Genomic DNA, 24,861 nt, shown 5'->3' with positions numbered 1-24,861 from the left:
TTAGTTGTGGAGGGCGCCAGTCGCCTTCTGGCTGCCCGTTGGCAGCTCGTGGCCTCTAAGCTCAAGGTGCTGTGTTACAATCGTAGTTGCGGGTGGGCATAGCCCACCATCGAACAGGCAGTCTTGTTGTTAGGAGCACGCGCTCTCACCAGCTGAGCCATCCTGCCACCTGTTGGCAGTTCAGCGGCAGCTCAGCTCAGGTGCAGTGTCACTGGCCCATGTGGGAATCGAACCGTGGCCCTGTTGCTCAGAGTTCACACTCTTAAGCTAATTCTTAACCAACTGAGACACTCGGCCGGCCTGAAGCCATTCTTTTTGGCGTTTCCTGTTGTACTCAACTGACTACCTGCCTGGAGGTTTACATCCTTAGCTTTTAACCTGTCCTGTGAATATCTCAGCTGTTACCAGCCAGTGTATTTCATGTTGACTTCTCTTTCCTTTTATTGAAGATTATCTGGCTCTTTTCTAATCTTGCCCACATGGGCTATAGCTTTGAGCATGATGGAGTTTTAAAGAGGAATCTTATTTTATAATATGGAATTTCTAAATCATAATTATTTCACAGAGGGTGGCTCCTACCCCTTATATTAATCACACTCCTCACTCAGAAATGAAATTCTATTCTAGTCTCCTAATGATGGATTGGTATATAGTAGAAAGAGAATTAAACTTAAGTTAGGAATTAAATAGTACAGTATGAGTAACACAAACATTCATATGAGTGTGTCTGTGTTTTGTGCAAGAAAAAAGAATATTCTGTGTAGATTCTGCTGTTCTCTCGCTAGACTTCAATAATCGCAGGATCTGCCATAAATATATATCTCACATGAGCAATAATAGTAATAGCATGTAATCTTTATGGAGTGTTTACTGTATGTGCACATTCTTAAATGGTGCTAAACACTCTATGTAGACTTTTTTACTTAAACCTTCCAACAGCCCCTTGAAGAAGTTATTTCTATATTGAAACAGGCTCAGAGAGGTTAAGTGACTTTCCCAACGTCACAGAGCTGGTAAATGGTGGAGCTGGGATTTGAACCCACTCAGTCAGATTCCAAAGTATGTGCCATTAACTACAATGCTCCCATATTATGATCATCTGCAAATCTCTCATCGTATATTTCCTCAGTCTTTATCAGATTTTCCTTATTTTGGGATGGAAAACTTCTTTGTGACCCTTAAAAAAGGTAATTTCCATTAAAATTTTTTTCTTGCTTACGAAAAGGTATTGGGTAATTGAAATTAGATTGGATTTGAGGCTGTGTTGATGGAAGTACAAATGGGATGTAGGCTGAAGCATTCAATGTAATTTTTCTTTCCATCAGTTCAATTTTGAAGTATTAAGCAAGTAGATTCCAATACTAACAGGGAGGGTTTAAATTCTCTTCTTGACATCTTGGAGGTGTTAAATAATTTTCTAGCAGTGCACGTTTCACATTTTCCATCTCCGACCTCATCTCAATGCACCTGAAGCTCTGAGAATACTCGTTTGTACTTCCTCCCTCCACATCCCTTCACGGCTCCTTTCACTTCTGAACGCTGCTTCAGATCTTCTTGTCATTGGGGAACTTTGGAAACAGGCAGTTTCTTACAAGTGGAAGCAGAGGACAAGACTGCTGCTCAGACCTGACACACAGCTTTGTCCAGAAAACAAGGAGTTAAACAAGTCCGGACCGAGAAGGGTTGTGACAACTGTCCTAGGGGGCGCTCTAGCGAGCTTCGGCAGTGACTCATGCTGCTCTGCCACTCAGCTCAGCATTGGCCCCTGTCACGCAGGCGGCCAGGTGGGGTTACAGCCAGAGCACGCACTCACGGAGTGGGGAGCATGAAGCCTGCACTGCGGGGGATGTGATGCCCAGCTAGCCACCTCGCTGGCTCGGCTGGGCTGCTACAGACGCTTCAGCCCGCAGCCATGGTAACGCTTCTGGCCGGCGACACCCCCGGGAGCCCACCACAATGGGCAGCCTGCTCATGACTGATGGATGAGTGTCTACCTCCCTGACTGAGCAAGTTTAGTAGGTCTGCAGGAAGTGAAGAAGATGTAAGATGCCCCCCTACCCAGGAGTCATGCCTTAACGAGGTAGGACGCAGATTCACACCAGCAGCGCGCAGGGGAGCTGTACATCATGGGGAAGAACTTTATTCGGCTGGTGTTTCATTATGCTGATTAAACTGCGGTTGGATTCAGGGGGCATGCTTGCGCTGGGGAGGAGGGATAATGAACTAAAAAAAAAAAAAGTGGTTAATAAGAGCTCTGAGTAGACTCATCCGGATATGAATGAGCTCGACTGCAGTGCTATCCTAACATGAACTGTTGTTACATACCCTCCAAATCCTCTTTCCGGCCCCTTCCTTTCGTTCCCGTTAATCCACAAGGTGTAGAAATTCCATCTCATTGCAACGATGAGTGCTAAATGTTAATAATTTAGCCCTGTCTGGAAGAGGAAATAAATAGGCTTAGGTCATCTGGCACGCTGGCACCAGCCGGCTGATGCTCTGTGGAAGCTTTCTGGAAATATCAGGAACGAGTGGCTTGCCCAAATGAGTTCCCTAAGTGCTTGTGTTCCGCCAACTGACCTGTTTGAGTTTATCCTTCAGTTTATCCCGGCGCGGAAGGCAGCCTGTCTGCCGGTGGGTGGCCATGTTGGCAGAGAAGGGGTTAATCTCTTGTTGCTGTAAGAGCCGAGGCTGGGGCTGCCTGTGTGAGCGAGATTGAAAGCAGGCGCTGCAGTGCCATTGCAAACGCTGAAGGAGTAGGATGGTTTTCTCCGCAACAGTGTTGAAGCCGCCTGAATTTTTCTCTCCCCCTCTCCTTCTTGTTTTTCTTTAACCAGCTCCTCCCCCCTTCGTTCCCACCCTCAAGTCTGATGATGACACCTCCAATTTTGATGAACCAGAGAAGAATTCGTGGGTTTCATCCTCTCCGTGCCAGCTGAACCCCTCAGGTTTCTCCGGCGAAGAACTGCCGTTTGTGGGGTTTTCGTATAGCAAGGCACTGGGGATTCTTGGTAGATCTGAGTAAGTGAGAATTCGACTTTTTAAGGGACCTGCCTTGATGCAAGGTGTACAGAGCCCAAAGGTGGTCGGGTGGGGGTGGGGGTGGGGGTGTGGTGGAGGGAAGCTGTTCATCAGCCTTCCTTTGGAAAGCAGTTTACCTGTTTGGGCTTTGGTGGGGCAGACGGTTCATCTTCTCATTTGGCCGTGTTTGAGGCACCTCTTCCTGTCTGCAGCAGCATAATTGTCAATTGGGTACTTTGGGTTAGTTTTTTCGTCTTTGCTCTTCTTTAGAGGGGAGGAGATAGGGGGAGAGATCTAGCGGTACAGATCCTCGCTGGAAGGAGAAATGTGCAGGGTTAAGAGGAGCTGTCCATCTATTTATCCACCTATGCATCCGTCTCTCTCAGGTGGGTGGGTGGAGGTTGCTATCTTGGCTGTACTGGAAGAATCCTGCAAACCATGTCTCAAGGTTTCCTGATAGATTTAGCTGAGCTGCAAGTGGCTGTACCAGAGCTCCAACAGAGAGATGGTGCCCGGCTCCCTCCACTCGAAGTCTGCTGCAAGATCAGGGCTCTGGCCGCTGAGCCTCTGAGCTGGTAGAGAGCACTGGCGGCCAGAGAAAGCCCCGTTACCATGAGCCACCGGGAGGGAGTGTGATGTCGCCGAGTCATTGATTCCCAGAAACTGGGCTGCACAGGGGAAAAAAACCAAAACAAACCAGGAGACTAGAAAATGGAAGGAGAAATATCACTGTAACCCTCTTGACCTGATAGGTCTTTCTCTGTTCTCGAAAAAGCTAATGAGAAATGCATCAGCACGGCACTTGGGGCTGGAGGGTCCTGCCTTCCAGCCTCCTGGAATTTCTCTAAAATGCAGTAGCCTCTATGAATGTAGGAGCTCAGTGTCTTGCTTCGTTCTGATGATCCGATGACATTCTGCGTTCAGAGGCGCGAGTTCCCCCCTCAGGTCTTGGACGGGCTGTGTTTTTTCCCCTGAAGCCCAGCTCCCTCACTTGGAGGCTCTTTGGTTAATGTTGGGTATTTAGTTGCTGCCCACTTAGGAGAAGAGCAGAATTTTATTTTCTCCTTGGTAGCATTCATTCCCGATTTGTTGTGCTTGTAGCTTAGATATCAATTTGAAGACGTGTCATGTTGGTTCTTGGATGGTGTCTCCCCTTGGGTGCTATTTTGACGGTAATGTTCCTGAAAAGATTTCAGGCGATCGTGGGGAATTGGGCACTGGACATGAAATAGGGTTGAGGGCTGTGGTTGAATCTGAGAGAGCTTTTCATGCTGAGAGATGCTGAGGTGGTTCTTTCCTCCCTGCCTGGGGGCTGTGTTTTAACATTGGGGGCTAGATTTTGGTAGTGTCGGCTGTGCCTTTCTCACTAATTTGCTCTGCAACCCCAAAGCAATCTGGAAGATGGGAGGAGAGGCAGAAAGCTAACTAGCTGTTGAATGTGCTGTCAGATGGATTTGAAATGGCCCAGCAAGGTTGCAAGGTTTTGCACTGGCGTCGAAGAGCAGGGCAGAAGTGGAGGCCCGGTATTAAAGGATGCGTGGTTCGTGGGCAGCTTAACCTTGACACACACACAGCACTCTGAAGGTCACAAATCAGACTGGAAGGAGGTGTGTGGGGAGTTCTAGTTCTGGTTAGTAGTGGGCTGGCCGGGTCAGAACGAATGCTTGCTTAGGGGGCTAATCACTGATCTGAAAAACCAGAGAGGACTGTTTGGGAATTAGATTTCAGGGGCAAAGGCAGAATGATTTGGGGGGGAATCTTAGACACAGCAGTTAATCCGAAGCAGTGTGTGATTAATTGCTTATTTTTTCAGGAAGACCGTAATTGCATCTTTCTGCTTCTCCCCGAAAGCTCCGTTCAGGGAGCCCACTGACAGGGCATCTCAGTGCTAAGGCCCAGGCACTCGATAAATATTTGTTGATTTAATTTACTTGTGAGCCTTTTCCACGGATTGTGTTTATATTGCTCACCGTATTTGAAGACACACTATTTCACCTTTGGTAGTTCAAAATACATCTCTGGAGCATAAAATGAGCTTCTGTTCATGCCCCAACAGAATGCTTAATCAGATTCTCATAAAATAAAACAAAGTCCCTGCAAACCAAATGGTGGATTTCTTATCTGGAAGATGGAATTGTAGCCCCTGTCTTTGGGGGAACTTGAATGCCTTTTCCATGGCAATTTGGGGTTGGAAGCAAAAAGACTTCCTTTCGTCTTATGTCTTATAACGTGATCTGGCCATCGGATTTGGCTCTTCTACCACAGGCAGCCTCTACAGGCAAAGCCTACAGCATCATTTTAGAAATGCACTCCACCTGTTGGATGTAAGTGACCCTGGACTTAGGTCAGGTTATCATTACTTAGAAATTCAATAAAAGAGATGCAGGGATGGAATTACTTAGAATCCCCTGCAGTTTTGTTGACATGTAGTTACAAAATTCATTTGGAGGTGGGAGGGAGAGGCATTTTCTAGGGGTACCACCGTTGCCACCAGGAGACCTGGCCTTTCTTCCTGAGTTTCTCCTTCTCTCCCTCCCTGCGTTCAGCATCACAGGTTTTTATTTATACACATTGATTACTTGTGCTGTTACTCACTCTTCACACCACTGAGGAAATTGCAGGTGCTGCTCTACTGCGCTGGGTAAATTGACCCCAGATCTGTTATCAACGAATTGAATGAAATGTTCAGAGGTGGAGATGAATGAATGAGGAATTTTCATGGAGATTCTGGCAGTGAGAATGATTTTAATTGTTGCGATCATTTGTCACTTTTTAGGATCCTTTTTTTTGGGGGGTGGGGGGACCCGAGACTATTTCTAAACCAGCCATTGAGTATATATCATTATTTTAAGGTTTAACGAGAATCTTGATCTCAGCATTCTATGTCTGAGATTTTAGTGGAAGTTTCTTACAGCTTGAGTTGGAGGGAATAGGAGAGAGTCTACAGAACTAGTTATGGTTGTCTTTAGGGTGGGATTACGGCAAAGTTGGTGCTCGAAAGTGGGTGAGTGTCTGGTGCATGTTTTTCTTTTTCACCAGCAATAACCCAAACCAAATCCCCAAGCTCTGAATGCTTGGAAGCTCCTGTGAGCCTTTATTTGCTTGGATTTCCCAATAGTAGGGTAGTTACAGAAATCAGTGTGTTAAAGGTTTAAAAATAAAATGGATCCCAGCTGTCTTCCCTCCCCTGTCAACATGGGGTGCCTTTCTGTAGGCTCCGTCTTCTTCCTCCTAGACCTGAGGGACTGCCTTATTTATTTAAGCTCTTGCTGAAACAGTGCATTTCTGCAAACCTTTGGTATAAACTCTCAGAGGAAAAAGCCAGTTGGTTTCATAGTGTGTGTTAGGTTTACACATGCTGGTTTTACGCTTTTGGAGAAGTTGGAAATCGTAGAGGAGCAATGGGGTCTCGATGAGACTGGAATCTTGGGGATGGCGGTGTCTGAATAGGCTGCTTTTAGGAAGGGGACTTGCTTTTCCTGTTGGCTCAGGGCTTTTCCCTGTCCTTCTGGGTGGATTTGAAAATTTCATTTTGGGAGCCAGCCCTCCAAACATGGCGGGGGGATGAAAGATGACTGCCACCACTGCCTTCCCGGATTGTCAGAGAACCAGTGTTTGGTGGCTTTTTCTTGCTCTGCTAGGGCCTCTTTGCCTGTCAGTTTCCACAAAGTGGGTTAAAAATGACACCTCCTATAAGGGTGTTGGGAGGATTATATGAAATATGTACAGTACTTGGTCTACTACCTGGCCCGTGGAAAGGTCTGAGTAAATGTTCACTTTTATTATTTTTGTTATTACTAACACACTGTTTTATGGATGCATAGTGTCCTTCTATTTATGCCAAGAAGATAGGAAAGGAACTCAGCAGTAATTAAGTAGTCCAAAGTCATGCCAGACCAGAAATCCCAGCTTCGCAGGTCCTGGGGATTTTCTGCTAGAGAAGATTAAACATCCTGACCGACCACAAATTAATATGCAGTTGCCAAATACCTGTAGGTAGAAGGTGGTGGTTGGTGTGGAGTGGACTGGGGGATAGAATTAGAAGGTCCAGGCCCAGACTGGGTTGCTTTCCATCAAGTTGAACAAGTCAAAGCATATAAGTGTGAAACAATTCAGGGACCACCCAACAAACACCTTTCTTTGCTGCAGAATATCACAGTACGTACTGGATATCTAACTGTTTTCGGAGATTTCAGGCGAGTTAGGCAAAATCCAATGCAGCGACACTCGATGGGGAAGACCATTGCACAAGTCTTGCCAAATTACAGCGATGGTCTTCGTTGGAATGTGTGTCCATTTTCCCTGTTCGGCCGTGATCACTAGGGCAGGGCTGGGTCTTATTCATCGTGCGTTTCCTGGAGCACTGGACCCGGTAGACCCTCATTCCATAGGTGTGTTGGAACTGAGCTTATAGGCACACTGATGGAAGGTAACATATTGGGCTTGGCGTTTTAAAAGTGCTTTGGATGAGTGGGGAGGAATGCAGAGAGAAGTTCAGGCAGGCAGAGTGATAACAACGGCTCATCCTTATAGGGCAGCAGCTCTGTACCAGGTGCTGTTCCAAGCACTTTCCACAGATGAACTCATTTTAACTGCACAGCAGCCCGTAAGGAAGGGTACCATCATTATTCCCATTTTACATGCGAGGAGCCTGAGGCATGGAGAGATGAAGCAACTTGCCCAAGGCCATGCGCTCCAAGCGGCTCAGTCAGGATTTGAACCTGGCCACGCTGCATGACTGTGGAGTCTCTTGTCCACTGTGCCTTGCTGCCAAGTATAAATGCCACAGACAGGAGAAATCAGGAAATTTGTGTGAGGTCCCCAGGGTCACCTGCTTGTCAGAAGTAGAGGCCCCTTGTGGGGGCAATGATGAGTAGTGGGGTTGGGGCAGGGTGGGATGAGAACCCACAGGCGGTCTCCACGAATTTATTGAGTAGATGGACTGTGTAGTTCTTGGATTTTTCTAATTTCTTCCTCTTTTTTTTTTTTTTTTTTTTTACCTGAGCCATCCTGCCACCTGTTGGCAGCTCAGCAGCAGCTCAGCTCAGGTTGGGAATCAAACCACTGTTGCTCAGAGCTCTCACTCTTGAGCGAGTTCTTAACCAACTTAGCCACTCGGCCGGCCCTGTCCTCTTCTTTTTTTGAGACCCTTACCTGGTGTGTGTATGTGTGTGTGTGTGTGTGTGTGTGTGTGTGTGTGTGTGTGTGTGCGCACGCACACACACACACACATAATCTCTCCCTAAGAGTTCTTAATTTGGCTAAGACAGGGAACTGCGTTGACTTAGCTCTTCACCATATCTTCAGGCTGATCATGAACAAGTTGCTCAATACGCATTTGGTGAATTGAGCCATATCATCTTTATGGCTGCAGCTCTCCATTTGTTGATGACGCTATGATCCGTGTCTGTTCAAATCTACATTTTGTACTTCCAGCTGCCCCCTGTCATCTATCCTGGGATGGCTTCTTCCAGTGGCAGGCAGCCTGCACTCTCTAATCAGTCCTACCTCCTTTTTACTAAAATACTTGGGGAGGGTGGAGAGGGGGGGCTTCTTCTCTTAAAAACTGCTTTCCTTTCCACGCCCAGGACAAGGCTGTTGGTGAGTGTGTGTACTACCGCCAGGTCCCTCCTGCAAGGAGCCTCATCTGTGTTTGGATTTTGAAAAACACAGTCAGCAACAGTGGCAGAATATGCTCTGGTACACGAAGGTGTACTTCCCAAATAGGTTAAAAAACCGTAACCAGCTCCTGCCATGGTCACTGCCCTCAGGTGCTGTTTCCATCCCGCCAACGTCCGGACCAGGTGTCTAACATTCCACTGTGTGCTGTGCTGGGTTCTCCTCTTGATCCTTGTTTCTTCTTTCTCTGAGTCGAGTACATCTTGTTCTACTTGCCTTATTCTGCGCTCGATTTAGACTGTGCGTGCTTGCCTGGCAGGCCTGGCAGGACCATCCTGCCGCCTTCTCATTCGTTTTAAAGATACCTTCAGGAAATCTAATCCAAACCATCCTAGCCCAATCCCAAAGATTAGGCTCCCAAAGATCTGTCAAGCGCGGTTTCTGCTGGCCTACACATGCTAATTTGCATGGTTGCCTCGGATCCCCTAAGAAGACAGTAATTGACTAAATGGTGCTATATGTTCCCAAGCTGTGCGCCAGTTTGGCAGCTCTTCCTTTGCCTAAGTGGATTTCTCTCAGTTCTCTCTGTTGGACTTCTCTTTCGTCTCCCTGACCTCACTCACCTTCCTTTCTCTGACCAACTCCCAGCAAAAGCAGCCTATGCGCAGCGCCCCCTTCTCAGCCTCTCCAGCTCTATGGGAATTATGCTCTCAGGAACTGGTGAGTCCACCCAACCACCAAATCCAGTGACTTCCGCCTTGCCGCGGGGTACCATTAATGGCCGCATTGGTCTTGAAACTTTCTACTTTCTTCTGGAAACTTGGTTTCCCTCCCTGACCCTCTGACTGCCATTCTCACTCTTTAGCGGCTATGCTCGTCTGTCCCAGGCTCTTGAAATGTACACACCATTCCCTCGAGTTCCCTCCTCGGTTCTCCTTCATGCCTGTTCTTGGCGGTCTTCATTTAGTCCCTTGACTTTAACTCTCACTTCCCCATGGCCTGCCCCTCAGCGTGCCCCGTGTTCATCATCGCCACACTGTTCTCTCAGTTTCTCACCATCTCTGTCCTCTGTCCTCTCCCACCACAGACAGACTCAACTCGCTCACTTAGCAAGCCACTAGGTGCTGGTTTTGGCGTCCTCATTTCTTTTAAGAAACTACCACTTTCCCTACCCTTCTAGGCAAGAAAACTGAGTCATCTTAAACTCTTTCCCACCTCCCCCTGCCATCCCATCAGTTGCCAAGTCTTTAAGTTGTGCCTCTAGGATGACACTTGCATCTGTGCCCATGTTTCTGTCCATACCGCCACCCCTCATTGACTTTTGCTTGGACTATTGCAGTAGCCTCCTAGCTGATTCCTCTGCCTCCAGTTTTCCTGGCTCTAGTCCATTCTCCACAGAAGGTGGAATTCTTCCAAAGCACAGGTTGGATGATGTCATTCTCCTGCTCAGAGCTTTAATAGCATCACAGTGTGCACAGAATTAATTGCCACTCCTGAACTTGGTATTCAAGTCTGGTATGCCAAGACCCCAGCTTGCCTTTCAGTGGTACCTCCTTCTTGTCCCCTGTGGCCAAGCTGCTCAACGCTCATCGAGGACAGACAGGGACCATGTTTCTTGCCCCTGGCAGGTCTTCAGTGAACATTTGTCAAATTGAATTAGACCTAAGTGGCCAGGGATAATACCATTTCCTTCTGTACAGTTTATACAGCTGCTAATGGAAGCTGTCATCCATTGAGTACTTCCTGTGTGCCCAGAGCTATGCTGAGTGCCTTCTGTGCCTTGTCTCATGAAGTCCCCACCATCTCACCGTTACTCTATGAGATAGCTGGTATTAACCCCATTTTATAGATGAGGGCACTGAGGCTCAGCAGCGTAAGTTATTTTTCTGAGGTTTTGTAGGTAGTAAGAGACCTAAGTCTTAGACCCATAGCTGTCTGCCTTCAGGACCACTGCTCTACCCGGCCTGTAACAGTTGTGACTTCGCTAGATTATGCAGGATCTACAGAGTCACCTAATCAAGGTGAAAGAGCTGACTCTACTGAGAATTCACCCCATACCAGGTGCTAGTCTAAGTGCTCGGCAAGCATTCTCATTTAATTCCAGCAGCGACCCATTGTTTTGCAGATAAGGAAACTGATGATCAAACGCTCAGGTTACTTAAGTTCAAGCACCTTGCACATGGCAGAGGAACGGCCAACTTTCTTCCAGCTTTTAACTTTAAAGCGTGTATGAGCATTATTTTGGGGGACGAACTCTATAGCACACTCATTCAAAATCCAGGCTTTGGAATAGATACACATGGGCTCAAATCGAGGCTCCACCCCTCACTGTGTGAACAAGGCATCTAGCTGCAATTCCCTTACATATAAATGGGGGTTATTATAGTGCCTGTTGGCTAGGTTTGTTGTGGGGACAAGTAGCGCATGCAGTGTTAGCACCTGGGGCAGAGTGATATTCATTTCATATTTGTTATTGTTATTTAGGGGTAAGGATGGCCTAAGGGTGCTTTTGACTCTCTTTTCTCTCCTGCTTCCGCTTTATAAAGACATCTTGCTGGGTTTTGCCTATTGAGAGAATCAGACTCCATGTAGGGTGCCTGACAGATGTCCTAAAATCTCCATCCAATTTTTCCCTCTGAATGGATGGAGTCTGTGATGCATCAGTTAAACCTGCACTTTCCATAAAACATGTTTGAAGGATCCAGTTCCAGTGGGCTCTGGAACTCCACGCTGGGGAAGGAGGAAGTCCGCCGTGCCCAGCCTAGCTGTCACCCACTCCCACTCACCCTCGAGTGCTGGAGTATCCTCTGGATAGAAGAGTGTATGATTGTGACATTGCTGTCCCAGAATCAATGCTGGGCGTCTCCTGGGCAAGGGCCAGAAAGGTTTCTCATGCTAGTGTCAGTTCAACACACTGCTTATTTTGGTTTTTTTCTCCCACTGTGACCTGTGAACTGAGTCTGCCTGGGGCACAGAAGTTCTTGGCACACCATTCATTCACTCACTCACTCACCAAATACATTGTTCTAGGGCTTGTGGCATAACTATGAACAAGACAGATCGTGTCCCTGCCCTCAAGAAGCTACCATTCTGTTGGGGGGAGACAGAGGATAAATAAGCTCATAAATAAGAAAATTTCCGATAGTGGTTAGGGCTCTGAAGAAATCAGAGCTAGATGGGGGATGACCACGTTAGTCCTTGAGGCCAGGACTAGCCTGGGGGTGTCCACAGGTGGCTGGAGCCTGTGGGTTGAAGTGGCTGGAGCTTCGAGATGCCTGGGGAACATGGTCCAAGTGAGGTAGGCAGGGACTTTAGGTTTGAATTTGGCTCTACAGATGGTCCCTGACTTACAGTGGTTTGACTTAAGAGTTTTTGACTTTACAATGGTGCGAAAGCAATATGCACTCAGTAGAAACCGTCCTTCGAATTCTGAATTTTTACCTTTTCCCAGGCTTCATTGGCCACAGTGCAGGTAGGGCCCACAGCCCTACCTTGTGCTGATGGGCGGCGGCAGCTCCCGGTTGGCCATGCGGTCATGAGATACTCTGTGTGGCCAGTGATTTTTAGATATTTGTATTATGAGCACGTGTAAGGTAGGCTAGGCTAGGCTGTGACATTCAGCAGGTTAGGCGTACAAAATGCATTTTTGACCTTTGATATTTTCAACTTACAATGGGTTTATCGGGACGTAACCTCATTGGAAGTCGAGCGGCCTCTGTAATTGCATTGAGCAGGAAGGCTCTGCAGGATTTTGAGCAGGGACATGGAAATCTCTGGTTCTCATTTTACAAAGCGTCCCTCTGATGTTGTGTGGTGGATAGTAGGGCGACAAGGGTTCGATTCAGGGAAGTCAGATGAGTTACCGCAGCCATTCAGGCAAGAAGTGGAGGTGTGTCAGTGAAATTAATCTGCAAAGTTAGACACGGGCTCAGAGGTGGTGACTTTTTTAGAGATCACGTGAGATGCTATGCTTTTATAATATGAACATGGTTTTTAATAAATGATTCTTGAATGGCATAGTAATCATTCCAAAGCAAATGCTTTAATTCAACTGGCGTCCACTGCTGGTTATGTGTGTGTGTGTGTCAGCGTGTATGTATGTATGAGTAAGTGGTGTGTGTGTGCGGGGGCGGCTGTGGGGGCGTGCCGGGGGGCGGGGGGAGGGAATACCCCAAAACTGGCTAGGCTCTAAAACTCTTTAGGAGAGCAGTGTTTTTGATATTTTCAAGTGTTCATGATGGAGATACCACTGTGTGTTTTAAAATGGGTTTATAAAGTTAGTTCATAAATTTCAGAATGCTCCATCTTAAAAGCCAGTATATTTTTGGAACAGAGTGCTGATGAGGTTTTTATTTTTTGCACCAGGCTACATCTTGCAGTGGCATGTATTTTTAGTGCTGTTGGCCACAATTAAGGTAGGGCCCTCTGCTAAGCTAATTTTGATTCCCTCGTTTTAGCCTCAAGTATCCATTCTTGGCTATCTCGAGAATATCTGTGATTTGCAATGTGTGTGATCTGTGAATTGGTGGCTCTTCTGCAACTTTGGGGCCCTCTTCCTATGGGAATAAATGGACGGCTTGATGCTTAAGCATGATCTTAATGATTATAGTTAGTGATTAGAGCACTCAACACATATACTTGCTTTTTGGATGGAAGTACAGATTGTGTACTCTTGATAGGAAGCATCCTGTTAATAGCTTTATTAAGGGTGTTTTTGGAGTTATGTGGATTATTTATAGACATTGGGAAAACTGCATTTTATCATTTTTTGCGAAAATGTTGAAGTTACATGGAAAGCAATTTTTAGGTCACATCTAACATTTTAAAAAAACCACACACACACGTTCTTTCCGCTGCAGCAGAAACAATGAAGACCAACCGTCCCTCTGTGCCATACACCAATACCTCTATCCATACACAAGCAGATGTGTATATCAGGAAGAGATGTTGATTTCAGAGTAAATTTTTCTAGAAAATAGAAGCTGGAAAAAAAAAAAAAAAAGGAAAACCCAAACTTGGCTTCGTGCTTGAAGAGACAGCACTGCTGTGTGTGGGTGGGTGGCTGCATACACCCGCTGCTCAGAAGTGCCTTTTCTCTCCATGGGGATAACTGGCTGTGTATCAGAGATGTGGCCAGGAGGAGTAGGCAAGCAATGTGTGGGCAGGCGGCATGTTCTTTTATTAGCATCCTTATTGTACTGCATCTCATCCAGCCTGGTGCATGAACCAGCCCGGGCCTCAAAAATCTGTACTGTTTCCTATTTAATTACCACCCCTGAGCCGCCAAGCGATGGAGGAAGACTTGTTCTTTGTGTGTGGGTTGAGTTGTTCCTGGGGCTGGCTGTGGACTGACCTGGCCTGTGGATGTTCTTTGGTACCCAGCTGTCCTGGGCTCAGGCATAGAGTTGCCCTCCCAGCATGGCATGCAGCCAGGCGTGGATAGAATTTTCCTTCCCTCCAGTGCTCCGTTTCCCTTTCTTCCGTGACCTCGCTCCTTTGAGCCTCTCCAGTGCTTTTCTTGGGTTTGTCCAAGTCCATCAGCCAAGCCGTAGCAGAGTTGGGATTTGAACCCACGACTGTTGGGTTGCAGAGTTCAACTTTGAACCCCCAGCTCTACTGCCCGCCCTCCCACCCCACACCCCAATCATCATAATGTAGGAAAATGTAGAGGTCATAGGGTAAGCTATGCCTGAGTATCAGTGCCGTGGGTTACTAATAATACCCACCTCATAGGATTGTTGGGGAGATTCAATGAGCACCAAGCACAGTGCCTGGCATATAGCAAGTGCTCAGGAAATGTGCATTATTATCGATGATAAAGGTAGTGGCATTAATTCTCTCCCCTGCATTGCTACTTCCTTGTGGACAGGACTTGTGGCTTTCCTTAATGGTATAGCCTCCACAGCAGGGTTTCTCAACCTTGCACAGGTGACATTTTGGGCTGGAGAATTCTTGTGGGAGGTTGTTCTGGGGATTGTAGGATGTTGAGCAGCATCTCTGGCCTCTACCCACTAGATGTGAATAACATTCCCACCCCCAGTCAGGAGAATCCAAAAAGTCTGCAGACACTGCCAAATGTCCCCTGGGCGACAGAATGGTCCCTGGTTGAGAACCACTGGTTTACAGGTACCTCTCATGGGATCACAGGGCTTTTATATTCATGTATGCATATGTATATGTTTCCCCCCTCCCCACCCTCCTCTCTCTTTCTTTCTTTTTCTTCCTCTCTCTCTCTCTCTCTCTCTCTTTCTTTGTTTCTTTTTGTCATATACACAGTTACTTATAGAAAGTGGCCAAAAAATATTTGTTGAAGTTTGAGAATTTTGAGAACAAAGGGAAATTCTTGGCAGACTCTTTATTTAGCAGGCAGCCTCTGTCCCATCCCGGGGTCAACAGAACTTTGTGATAAGATCGTTTCACTCTAATAGCACTTCTGTGCCCATCACCCCTAACTTTTGAGTTCCAGTCAGTTACAGGGCTTTTTGCAAACTTTCCTTAAAGCAACACTAGCATCAGCTCTTGAAATAATATTACTTTTGATGAAATGGTGCGTTTCAGAGTTGCTACTTGAAGAGGACAGGGTCCTCATAGTCTGATGGCTCTGAGGCCAGCTTTGGATGAAACGTTCCAGCCTATGATATACATTATGGTCAATTCTAGAAGAATGCAATTGTCTGTAATAATTTGTTGTTGCTTTGAAAGTCAGAAGGATGGCTAATGAAATCCTAGAAAAAAATAATCTGTGATAATATTTTAGAATATCTATTGGGGGATCTGTTCATTCAAGAAATACATATTGAGAGCTTATCATTGGTGCTAGAGATTGAATTAGCCTCATTGTCTACGTGAAAAGTAAATAGAATACAAATAGGCTAAGTTGAGCCATGTTAACTGTCTCTAGTGTATTTCTTTTGTAGAAATTCATGGAAATGGTTTATTTTAGTTGACTTATTAAAATTCGGGGGTAAGAATAGTCTTTAATCATTGTCTGAAACATTGTCTTGAAATTCATAGTGCACCATGATTAATTTCAAAATTGTGTTCCCACTCAAAGAATGACCAACAGGCACCAACCAGTTCCAAACGGCATGGCCAGAATGCCACCTAGCATCAAATGCTGGGGACACTCATACTATGAGTTTTAAATGCTTAGACCCTAAATCGCATGCACTTTCTTCTAATTAGCAACGTGGTTCCCACTCTTGTCTGTCTGTACATTGGAATCACCTGGGAGCTTCATAAAAGTGGTGCTGCCAGTCTGTCTATCTCTGATTTAATTGGTCTGGTTGGGTCCTGGACATTGTTTTTTTAAGGCATTATTATTATTATTATTATTATTTTTTTTTAGAGCAGTTTTGGGTTCACAGCAGAATTGAGAGGAAGGTACAGAGATTTCCCATCTACCCGCTGCTCCCCACCATCAACGTTCCCACCAGAGTGGGACATTTGTTACAATGGATGGACCTACACGGACACATCATTGTCACCCAAAGTCCATAGTTTACATTAGGGGAATCACTTTTGGCGTTGTCCATTCTATGGGTTTGGACAGTTATATAACAACATGTATCCATCATGACAGTATCACATGGAGTGTTTTCATTGTCCGACATCAGTATTTTTTAAAAGCTCTTCAGGTGATTATAACATGCCGGAAAGTGGAGCCAGAGAGCTGTGATGACCTTTCCCCCTCTATCCTCCAGCCTTATGCTCCAATCCCATTATTTTGTTTATGAGATTGTTGCTATAAGCCGGGTTTAGTCACAGAATTCTTACTATAGCTTTTTTTAGATGTGATTTTTTTTTATTTCTTTGAAAAAAAAAAAAGATTTCCTTAGCACCTTTATTTTGAAGAGCTCTTAATTGCCGTACTTAGAACTTCTAAACAGTGAACATTTGTCAAGCTTCAAAATAGCAGAGTGCGGGAGTTGGACCTTTGGGTGACGAGGAGGGCTGTCGCATTGTCTCCCACAAGTGCCAGTGGGTGGGCTGCACATCCCCTCTATTCTGGGCCCCATTAATGAGTGACCTAGAAGCTTTTTTTGGGGGGTGGGGTGGGGGGGGTGAGTAAGCAATCAGCTTTGTACCCGCAGCAGCACACTTTAAACATCAAACACCGCTGGAGCCTGCCCTCCATGTGTCTTCAGGTTTGGGGAGCCACTTCCCACCCCATGATCACGCATCCACATAACTGTTCTTCTAAAGGTTACCAGTTTTGTGCTTGGGCACAAAGAGCTGTGGCCTGTATTGTCACCTCTGACTTATGTCAATGCATGTGACTTAGTGACACACGGGTGACTCTTGATTTGTAAAGGACCAGGGAGCCCATCTATGGATCAGATCATCCCTTCCTCCTTGGGTGGTTTGGGTCTTCTTCTCTAGCTCGCCCCCCAGAGTGAAGTTAGGAAGAAAGGAAATAGCAAAGGTCATGCCAAGCAACCCACTTCATCTCAGATTAAAAAGAAAAGAAAAGTGCTTGTGTGTGTGTGTGTGTGTGTGTGTGTGTGTGTGTGTCTGCATTTAGGTAGAAAACAGGCTAGTGAGAGGTGTAGAAATTGGCTAAAATTTCTGGCCAATAGTTAGATTTTAAAAAGGATTTATTTCTGGATTTCAGTCTCCGTTGCCCATTTCTATGAATAATCAACATTTGTTTTAACATGAATAATAGCACAGAGGGAATTTAGCCCCCTGAGTTTGACTATTTCAAGCAACTGTTTTAGGCCTGGGAGGCATGTGTTATTTATGACATTGCATGGGCAGTGATGATAAAAAGGACAGTGGTAAGAGTAATAGGTTGGTATTTACTGAACCCTCGCAATGTGCCAGGAACCGTGCAAGAACTCTTTGAAGTAGGTTGAGATTATCCCCATTTCACAGATGAGGAAACCGAAGCTCAGAGAGGTCATAGAGCTAGGAGTGGCCACGTCAGGTTTTGGACAGAGCAGCCTGACTCTGGGTGTCAACTCACTTGGCTGCCCTGTGGTGTGCGTGCAGGGAGCTGTCACGGGGGTACAGTGAGCCAGCATCACCACGCCAGCCTTGGCACTGGGCTGGGAGCTGTGGAGTCAGAGGTGTCCTTGGTCAGTGCTGCAGGGCACTGATCTCTTTTAGGCAGGGACGTGGTTTGGGCAGCAGAAAGCAGACCTTTCACCTGCTGGTAAGATGTGTATGCTCATTGACAACCAGCTCCTGCAACCCTGTTACCAAGGCAACAAAGATAGGCCTGTGGGGCAGCGGTGGGCTCTGCCACATGTCCCTCCCTGCGTAAGAACCTCTGGCGGCCGTTGCTCCAGCCCTGCCCTTCACCCATCCCAGTGTCTGTGGCCGGGGAGCCAACCACTAGGGGCAGCTGCCCTGGATGAGAACTGTCATCCCCACCCACAATTAATTGCTTCTCGAGATGAGGTAGAGCGTGTGAATTACATACACGTGTGTGGGTAAGTTTTGTCTGTGTGTGTGTGAGTGGAGAGCGCATTCTTCTAGCCCACTCTTAACGAGGTCACGCTGCATTCTTTTTGTGATATTTTCCTGAGGTTTCTATCAGGTGCATCAAATCAGTCTCCCTACCCCAGTTCTCTTTTGAGACCAACAGAAACCATTTAGTAACTGGCAGGCTACTTAACCTCACTGGGTCTCAATCTCCTCATCTATAGAGTGAAGATAATAAATTGCATCTGCCTCATAGAGTTGTTATGGGGAATAAAGACTTAAAAGATGTCTAGAGTTAGAACAGAACCAGGCATGTTGTCAGTGCTTCCTAAGTGTATGAGTTTTCTACGGCTGTTGTAACAAATGACCACAAATGTAGTGGCTTAAAACCACACAATTTTATTATCTTAGTGTTCTGGAGGTCAGAAGTCAGAGATGGGTTCTCCTGGGCCGAAATCACGGCGCCAACAAGGCTGCACTCGCTGGAACCGCGAAGACAATCAGTCTCCTTGCCTTTTCCAGTTTCCAGAGGCCGCCCAAATTCCTTGGCTTGTGACCCCTTCCTCCACCTGCAAAACCAGCAGTGTAACGTCTTCCCGTCTCTCTGTCTCTGTCTCTCTCTCTCATCCTAATTCTGTCATCACATCTCCTTCCCTCTTCTGCTTCCGTTTTACAAGGACCCTTGTGATTACATCGGACCTACCCAGATAATCCAGGGTAATCCGCCCCTCCCTCCCGCACCACCATCTCAAAATCCTTAACTTCAGGACATCAGCAGAGTCTCTTTTGCCATGCCAGGTAACATCAGGATGTGGACGTCTTGGGGGAGGGACATTATTTGGCCCACCATAATAAGCCTTAGCAGTTTTTATAAAACAAAACAGAACCAACTGGCTAGCTTGGGGATGGACTAAACCATAATTTGATCCCTATGGTAACTAACCATATTTATTGGCTACTCTCTGTGTTAGCCTTGTCCTGCTTCAGGACTGTGGCATCTAGTATCCCTCCTTCCTAGAGTATGTTTTCCTTCCCAGCTCAAATGCCACCCCCTCGGAGAAGCCCTCCCTGATTACCCTTGCTTAAAGCAGACCCGCGACCCATTTCCTGTATCATCAGATCACCCTGTTTCCTTCTTTGACCGAAGTTATCATCATCTGTAACCTTTTCATTTGTGTGTCTGCCTGATGCCTTCTTTCTGCCCTCTGTGGAATGTCAGTACCAGGAGGGCAGGGACCTTGATGTCTTGTTTACTGCCGTTCCAGGACCTGGGACAGTTTCTGGAACACAGTAGGTGCACATACCTGCTGAGTGAGTGAATGAGGCCATGTAGGCAGGATGCTGTGTGTAATGCTCCTCTGTGGTAGGTCCTTTTATGATCATTCCACCTCGTAGATACAGAAACTGAATCATTGCCTCAGGTCAGTGGTGACGGAATTTACACCCAGGTCCTCTTGCGTGCAGGGCTCTTGCTTCCTTCCACCTCCCTGCCTCGTGGCCCTGATGTCATTAGAAGCTCAGCCAACGGCCACAGAACCCTGGAAGGTCCCTCGTCTGTGCCGCAGTTTCTGAATGCAGCTTTTCAGGCCCACCTACTGGCCACCTTGACATTGGTTTTCTTCTACCTAGGTCTGTTGTGTCGGGCCTGGACTCCCCTGCCAAGACAAGCTCCATGGAAAAGAAACTTCTCATCAAAAGCAAAGAGCTGCAAGACTCCCAGGACAAGTGTCACAAGGTATTTATTTCCGCAGCCGGCCTCTCTCCTTGCTCCAGGATCCTCCCGTCAATATATGCCAAGGGAGCCGCCCGGGGCCGCTGCTGGCACTGAGCCACCTGATCCATACAGAGCGAGCGAGCGAGGTGCTCCCTCCCTCGCTGAAGTCACGCCTCCAGCAGCTCAGAGGGAGATGAATTCGGGCCTTGACGTTGCTGTCAATCCTTTAAATCTTAACCAGAGGAGGCCCTGGATTTAACACGGCCCGGCCCGGTTCCTCAGCATGACCCAGCCAGATGTCTGCTTCTTCCGGCAGGTGGCGTGGGTCCTCACCTGTGGCCGAGATGCATCCCATCTGCTTTGAGTGATGCGAAGTCTCTCTTCCTAGTCTTAAAACTCCTGCTTATGTAACTGCGGCCACGGTGTTGATTATGCTCTACGTCTCTTAACCCTCACTGTTCCCGCCCAGGGGCAGCTTTCTGGAAGCTCATAAAAGTCACTACTTGCCCGGGACTCCTCTAAGAGTGCAGACGAATACATATCTCCTTGCCCTGTCCTGGATTTGTCCTCTAGATCTTTGCAAGGAGATGGGGGGGATCAAGATGGATTTGGGATAAAATTAAAGTGACGTCTGCAAAAACCCAACCCAACCAAAAAAGCAAACAGGTGAAAAATGATGATTGTGGCTTCCTTGCTCACTGGGTTAGAGAAGTGATCAAGTGTGAACCGAGACTTGAAAGAGAGGAGTGACTTAGCATTGGTGACAATCCTTACGAAGAACTGTGCGATCCCAGGCGAAGAAACCATGGTATTTACATCCCAACCTTTGGCGAAATAGTGCCAGCCCGGACCACCAGGTGGTTTCGGAGGCTACTTGAGATTTGATTGCTCCCAGCGCACCTCCATGGGCCTTTTTAACCTGTCGATGTGTTTATTTCAGATGGAACAGGAAATGACCCGGTTACATCGGAGAGTGTCAGAGGTGGAGGCTGTGCTTAGTCAGAAGGAGGTGGAGCTGAAGGCCTCTGAGACTCAGAGATCCCTCCTGGAGCAGGACCTTGCTACCTACATCACAGAATGCAGTGTGAGCCTTCCCCAAAGCCCCCTTCCCTTGGAGGTGGCACTTCCTGTTGTGTGTGTCTCATCCTGTTTCATGACAGCTTCATGAGGCACATCACAGCCAATGGCAGAGAGTAGAGGAAGGGAGAGTACAAAAGCAAGAGCTTCTGTGATTTACAGAGTAGTGTGAGGCCAGGTGAGAGGTCCCAGAGAAATGAGACTGGACCCTAGAAAGTACAGGTAGGCCGCAGAACTTGGAGATGGGCGTAGTCGTTAACAGCAAGTCACAAAGGGTTCTAACATCTCCCATCCCAACCTCTCTGGTCTACGCCATGTCTGACGCGATCAGCCTCGGGAACCAAACTCGCAAATCAGTACAAGAAAATGTATTTGTAACCTGCCTGAGATCAATTTTCCATTGCCTACAACCAACGTAGCCAGAAGAAAGCTCAGCCTTTAAATAAAACCCAGACCCTCTGTCATTATTTACCATGTGGCTTTTTTTTTTCTTTCTTTCACAAGAGTAGACTGTCTTCTCCATTGTCTCGTTAAAATTTTCATTCAGGTGTTTTTTTAATGTGCCCAATTAAACAGTCTTACGAAGTTGAATCACACATTTTTCAAATTTTTATTTTTTTCTTTTTTTTCACAAGAGAGAGGAAATCTATAGGACGTGGCTAATTAAGAATAACTGCTATGTTTCCATTCCAGATTTGGCTGCCTTTCAGTGGTGGGTGAAGTTATTCAGCTCTGTATTTCAGATCTATATTTCAGTGCCACTGAAGCATTGAGGGAACCTTATGGATGAAAGAAATGTGTCCAGGAGACGTAAGCCAGGAGATGGAAATAGAGTGCTTGGACTCTTAAATGACAACTGGGCAGAGAATGAAGTCATTGCTACTTTGAAAGAGAGCTATATGCTTGAGAGTCCTTGAATAAGTGATACTGCCGAAAAGACTTTGTAGCCATCCCAATGGTGGTTAAAAAGGGATTTTATTAGTTTTTTAGTTCTAACCATACAAGTAAGTATCCGCTAGGACAGGTAGATGATGGTAGGAGACAGGGTGATATAGCTCCAGGCTGGATCCAGAAGGTCAAGGTCACAAGGTTGAGATGATGTTTCTTGAACCCAGGGGTTTTACAGGATGAAAACTGGAATCGGCAACCAACCGGAAGTAGTCAACTTGGGTCCGTCACTCGAAACCGTCTTGGTGTCTGTGAAGCAGCTTGCAGCTCCCTTAATGAATCTTTTCACACAGAGCAGGATCCACCGGGCATCCCTATTAAAATTTTTGCTTTCCGCAGAGCTTAAAGCGAAGTTTGGAGCAAGCACGGATGGAGGTGTCCCAGGAGGATGACAAAGCGCTGCAGCTTCTCCATGATATCAGAGAGCAAAGCCGGAAGCTCCAAGAAATCAAAGAACAGGTATGACTGCCTGCCCAGGAGCAGGGCGGCAACTCGGACCTCTCATTCAGGTGTGTTTGAGAGGCAGAGACGGGGAAAGAGCAAGGAGGGTGGGGAGAGAGAGAGAGGTATGTAGGTAGGTCACTCGGAAACTTTAGATTCTTCATGATTTATATAAACTGTAGCGTGCTCGTTGTAGTTCCTTGGAAATCTGCGCCCCCATCATGGCAACTCTTTTCAATTAAAGGCGTAGGTTTTGAGCCAGGGTGGGCAAACCCTGGCCTTATGGGGTGAACCTGGCCCGCCACCTGTTTCCTGTGGCCACAAGGTAAGAATGGCTATTGCATTCTTAAACGGTTGGGGGAGGGGAAAAATCAAAAGAACAACAACATTTCATGACATGTGAAAATTACGTGGAAGTCAAACTTCAGTGTCCATAAATAAAGTTTTATTGGAACCCAGCCATGCTCCTTCATTTATGTCTTGTCCATAGCTGCTTCATGCTACACTTGGCAGAGGTGAGTAGCTGTGACAAAGACCGTATGGCCTGCAAAGCTAAAACTGCCCACTAGCTAGCCTTTCACAGGAGAAGTTTGCCAACCTCTGCTTTAGACCATTAAAACGACTTAAATATTTTATAGCTTTTTCAGACACACTTCACTTTTTTTTTTTTAATTGGGGAACAGTGTATTTTTCCAGGACCCATCAGCTCTAAGTCAAGTACTTAGTTGTTTCAGTTTAGTTGTGGGGATCGAACCGGCAACCCCAGTGCCATGAATCTGTGCTCTAATCAACTGAGCTAACCGGCTGCCCTGGCTCCAAGTCGAGTAGTTGTTTCAGTCTAGTTGTGGAGGGCGCATCTCAGTGGCCCATGTGGGGATCGAACCTGCAACCTTGGTGTTTGTTATGAGCACTGCGCTCTAACCAACTGAGCTAATTGGCCGCCCCAACACACTTCAGATTTTTGAGAGAAGCTAGTATGGTTCATAGTTTTACTTAACAATAAAGAAATATTCTAGAAGAGTTTGAGCCATTTAGGCCGAGTAAGTTTTAACACGGCCCATCCGAGTGCAGAAAGCCATCCCCTGTATGTTCAGAAAACAGCATCGAGATCTTTAAAAAGCCCACTCTCCCCACCCCCTTTTCTAAAAGGGTTTTCGTTCTCGAATGTTCATTTTTATTTTACTGCATTGTTTCTTTTTTAGCATGGATTTTTCTCTCCTTTGAAGGAACTGTAAATAGAAGCTTTAATGAAGAAATGACAGTGAGCAATTGGAGAGCTGAATGATCAGCTGCCAGGCAACTCTCATTCACTTCAGAAAATCTAATGTAAACAGTGATGGAAATGAACATTTTTGTCTCCGGGTGGCAGAAACTTAGCCATCTGGGTGGTGCCAAATGTAACACAAGAAACTCTTGCAAATAATTTGATCCGTTAACTGTTTTTAAAGAAAGAATGAATTGTTTTGGGGAGTTTCGTTGGCATAATCTATTTACCACCCGAATATTTAGAAAATGATTGGCTAACATCCTCTCGCTTGATAAAAATGTTAAAAGTAAATATACAGAGGAAATGTAGCAATCTGGTTCTCAGGTTCCTGGACAACAAGGCTAATCTTAGAGATTTTGAAGCCCACGCGTTGTACAGTTTGAAACATCTGCTTTTGACAGTTGACTCACTGCTCCTTTCATCAACCTAGTTTTTTTATCCTAAAAGTTTCAAGAGGTGGGCTTCTTTTTCTCCCATTAGCTCAATATGTTTGGAAATTTGCGTTTGGTGACACCCCGGGGAAATGAAAGCTGTGTTTGGCCACCAGAGGGAGCAGCTGGTGTCCACGCATTCCATAGAAACAGAATTATTAGGACATTTTGAAAGGTGGTTGAGTTCAAAGAAATGTCTTTTATGATTCATATCACAGTTGGCATGCATGTGGAGTTTTAGATTTAATGACTGCTAAAAGTTCCATTTGGCCGGGGGTGGGGGGGGGTAGGGAATGGGGGGGGCGTGTAGAAAACTTCTCGGTTTTAGCTTTTATTTCTCATTGGAAGAAGGATTTATTTGAATGACTTTTGGTAAGTTTTGTGAGAGCAAGATGTTTGCAGGACAGGAGAAAGCATTTCATGCTTTCTGCAAACTCCCAGTATTTGGCTTGCAGTGTGCTGATTCCTCCCTGATTTGGCATTTCGTCCCCACTCTGTATCTCAACAGCTAATGTCTATACAGCTATGCCTGTCTTCCTTTTTTAAAAATTTTATTAGGGAACAGTGTGTTTTTTTCAGCTCCAAGTCAAGTAGTTGTTTCAATCTAGCTGTGGAGGAGGCAACTCACTGGCCCATGTAGGAATCGAACCGGCAGCCTTGGTGTTATGAGCCCTGCGCTCTAACCAACTGAGCTAAGTGGCCGCCCCAGCTATACATTTTTTTTAATGTTTTGCTTCTATTTAGCTACCTCCTATAGAGTATTTGGATTTGCTTCAGCATAAAACACCTAAGAGTCTCACGTGGCAGTTTGAGTCATGCAACATTACTAGCAATTGCTGGGTTTCCCTTGTCACCCTCCTCAGGAAGGGAGACAGGAGTTTAGATAACACAGAAGGCATTCGTGTTTCAGGATTTCT

General features: G+C 46.3%; 1 protein-coding gene across 4 annotated transcripts in view; it reads left to right on the top strand.

The window, feature by feature from the left end:
* CIT (citron rho-interacting serine/threonine kinase) overlaps window positions 1–24,861 on the top strand; it is a 163,936-nt gene that overhangs the window by 64,339 nt on the left and 74,736 nt on the right. For all 4 annotated transcript variants that reach the window (XM_019649084.1, XM_019649082.1, XM_019649081.1 and 1 more), the window contains 4 exons: window positions 2,835–3,018; window positions 19,696–19,801; window positions 20,721–20,864; window positions 22,145–22,264. In XM_019649084.1, coding sequence (XP_019504629.1) covers window positions 2,835–3,018; window positions 19,696–19,801; window positions 20,721–20,864; window positions 22,145–22,264 — 554 coding nt within the window. The remainder of the gene's footprint in view (window positions 1–2,834; window positions 3,019–19,695; window positions 19,802–20,720; window positions 20,865–22,144; window positions 22,265–24,861) is intronic.

The sequence above is a fragment of the Hipposideros armiger genome, unplaced genomic scaffold (genome assembly GCF_001890085.2).
Source record: "Hipposideros armiger isolate ML-2016 unplaced genomic scaffold, ASM189008v1 scaffold_129, whole genome shotgun sequence".
In the NCBI taxonomy this organism is placed as follows: Eukaryota; Metazoa; Chordata; class Mammalia; order Chiroptera; family Hipposideridae; genus Hipposideros; species Hipposideros armiger.
This window is presented reverse-complemented; position numbering and strand designations above follow the sequence as displayed.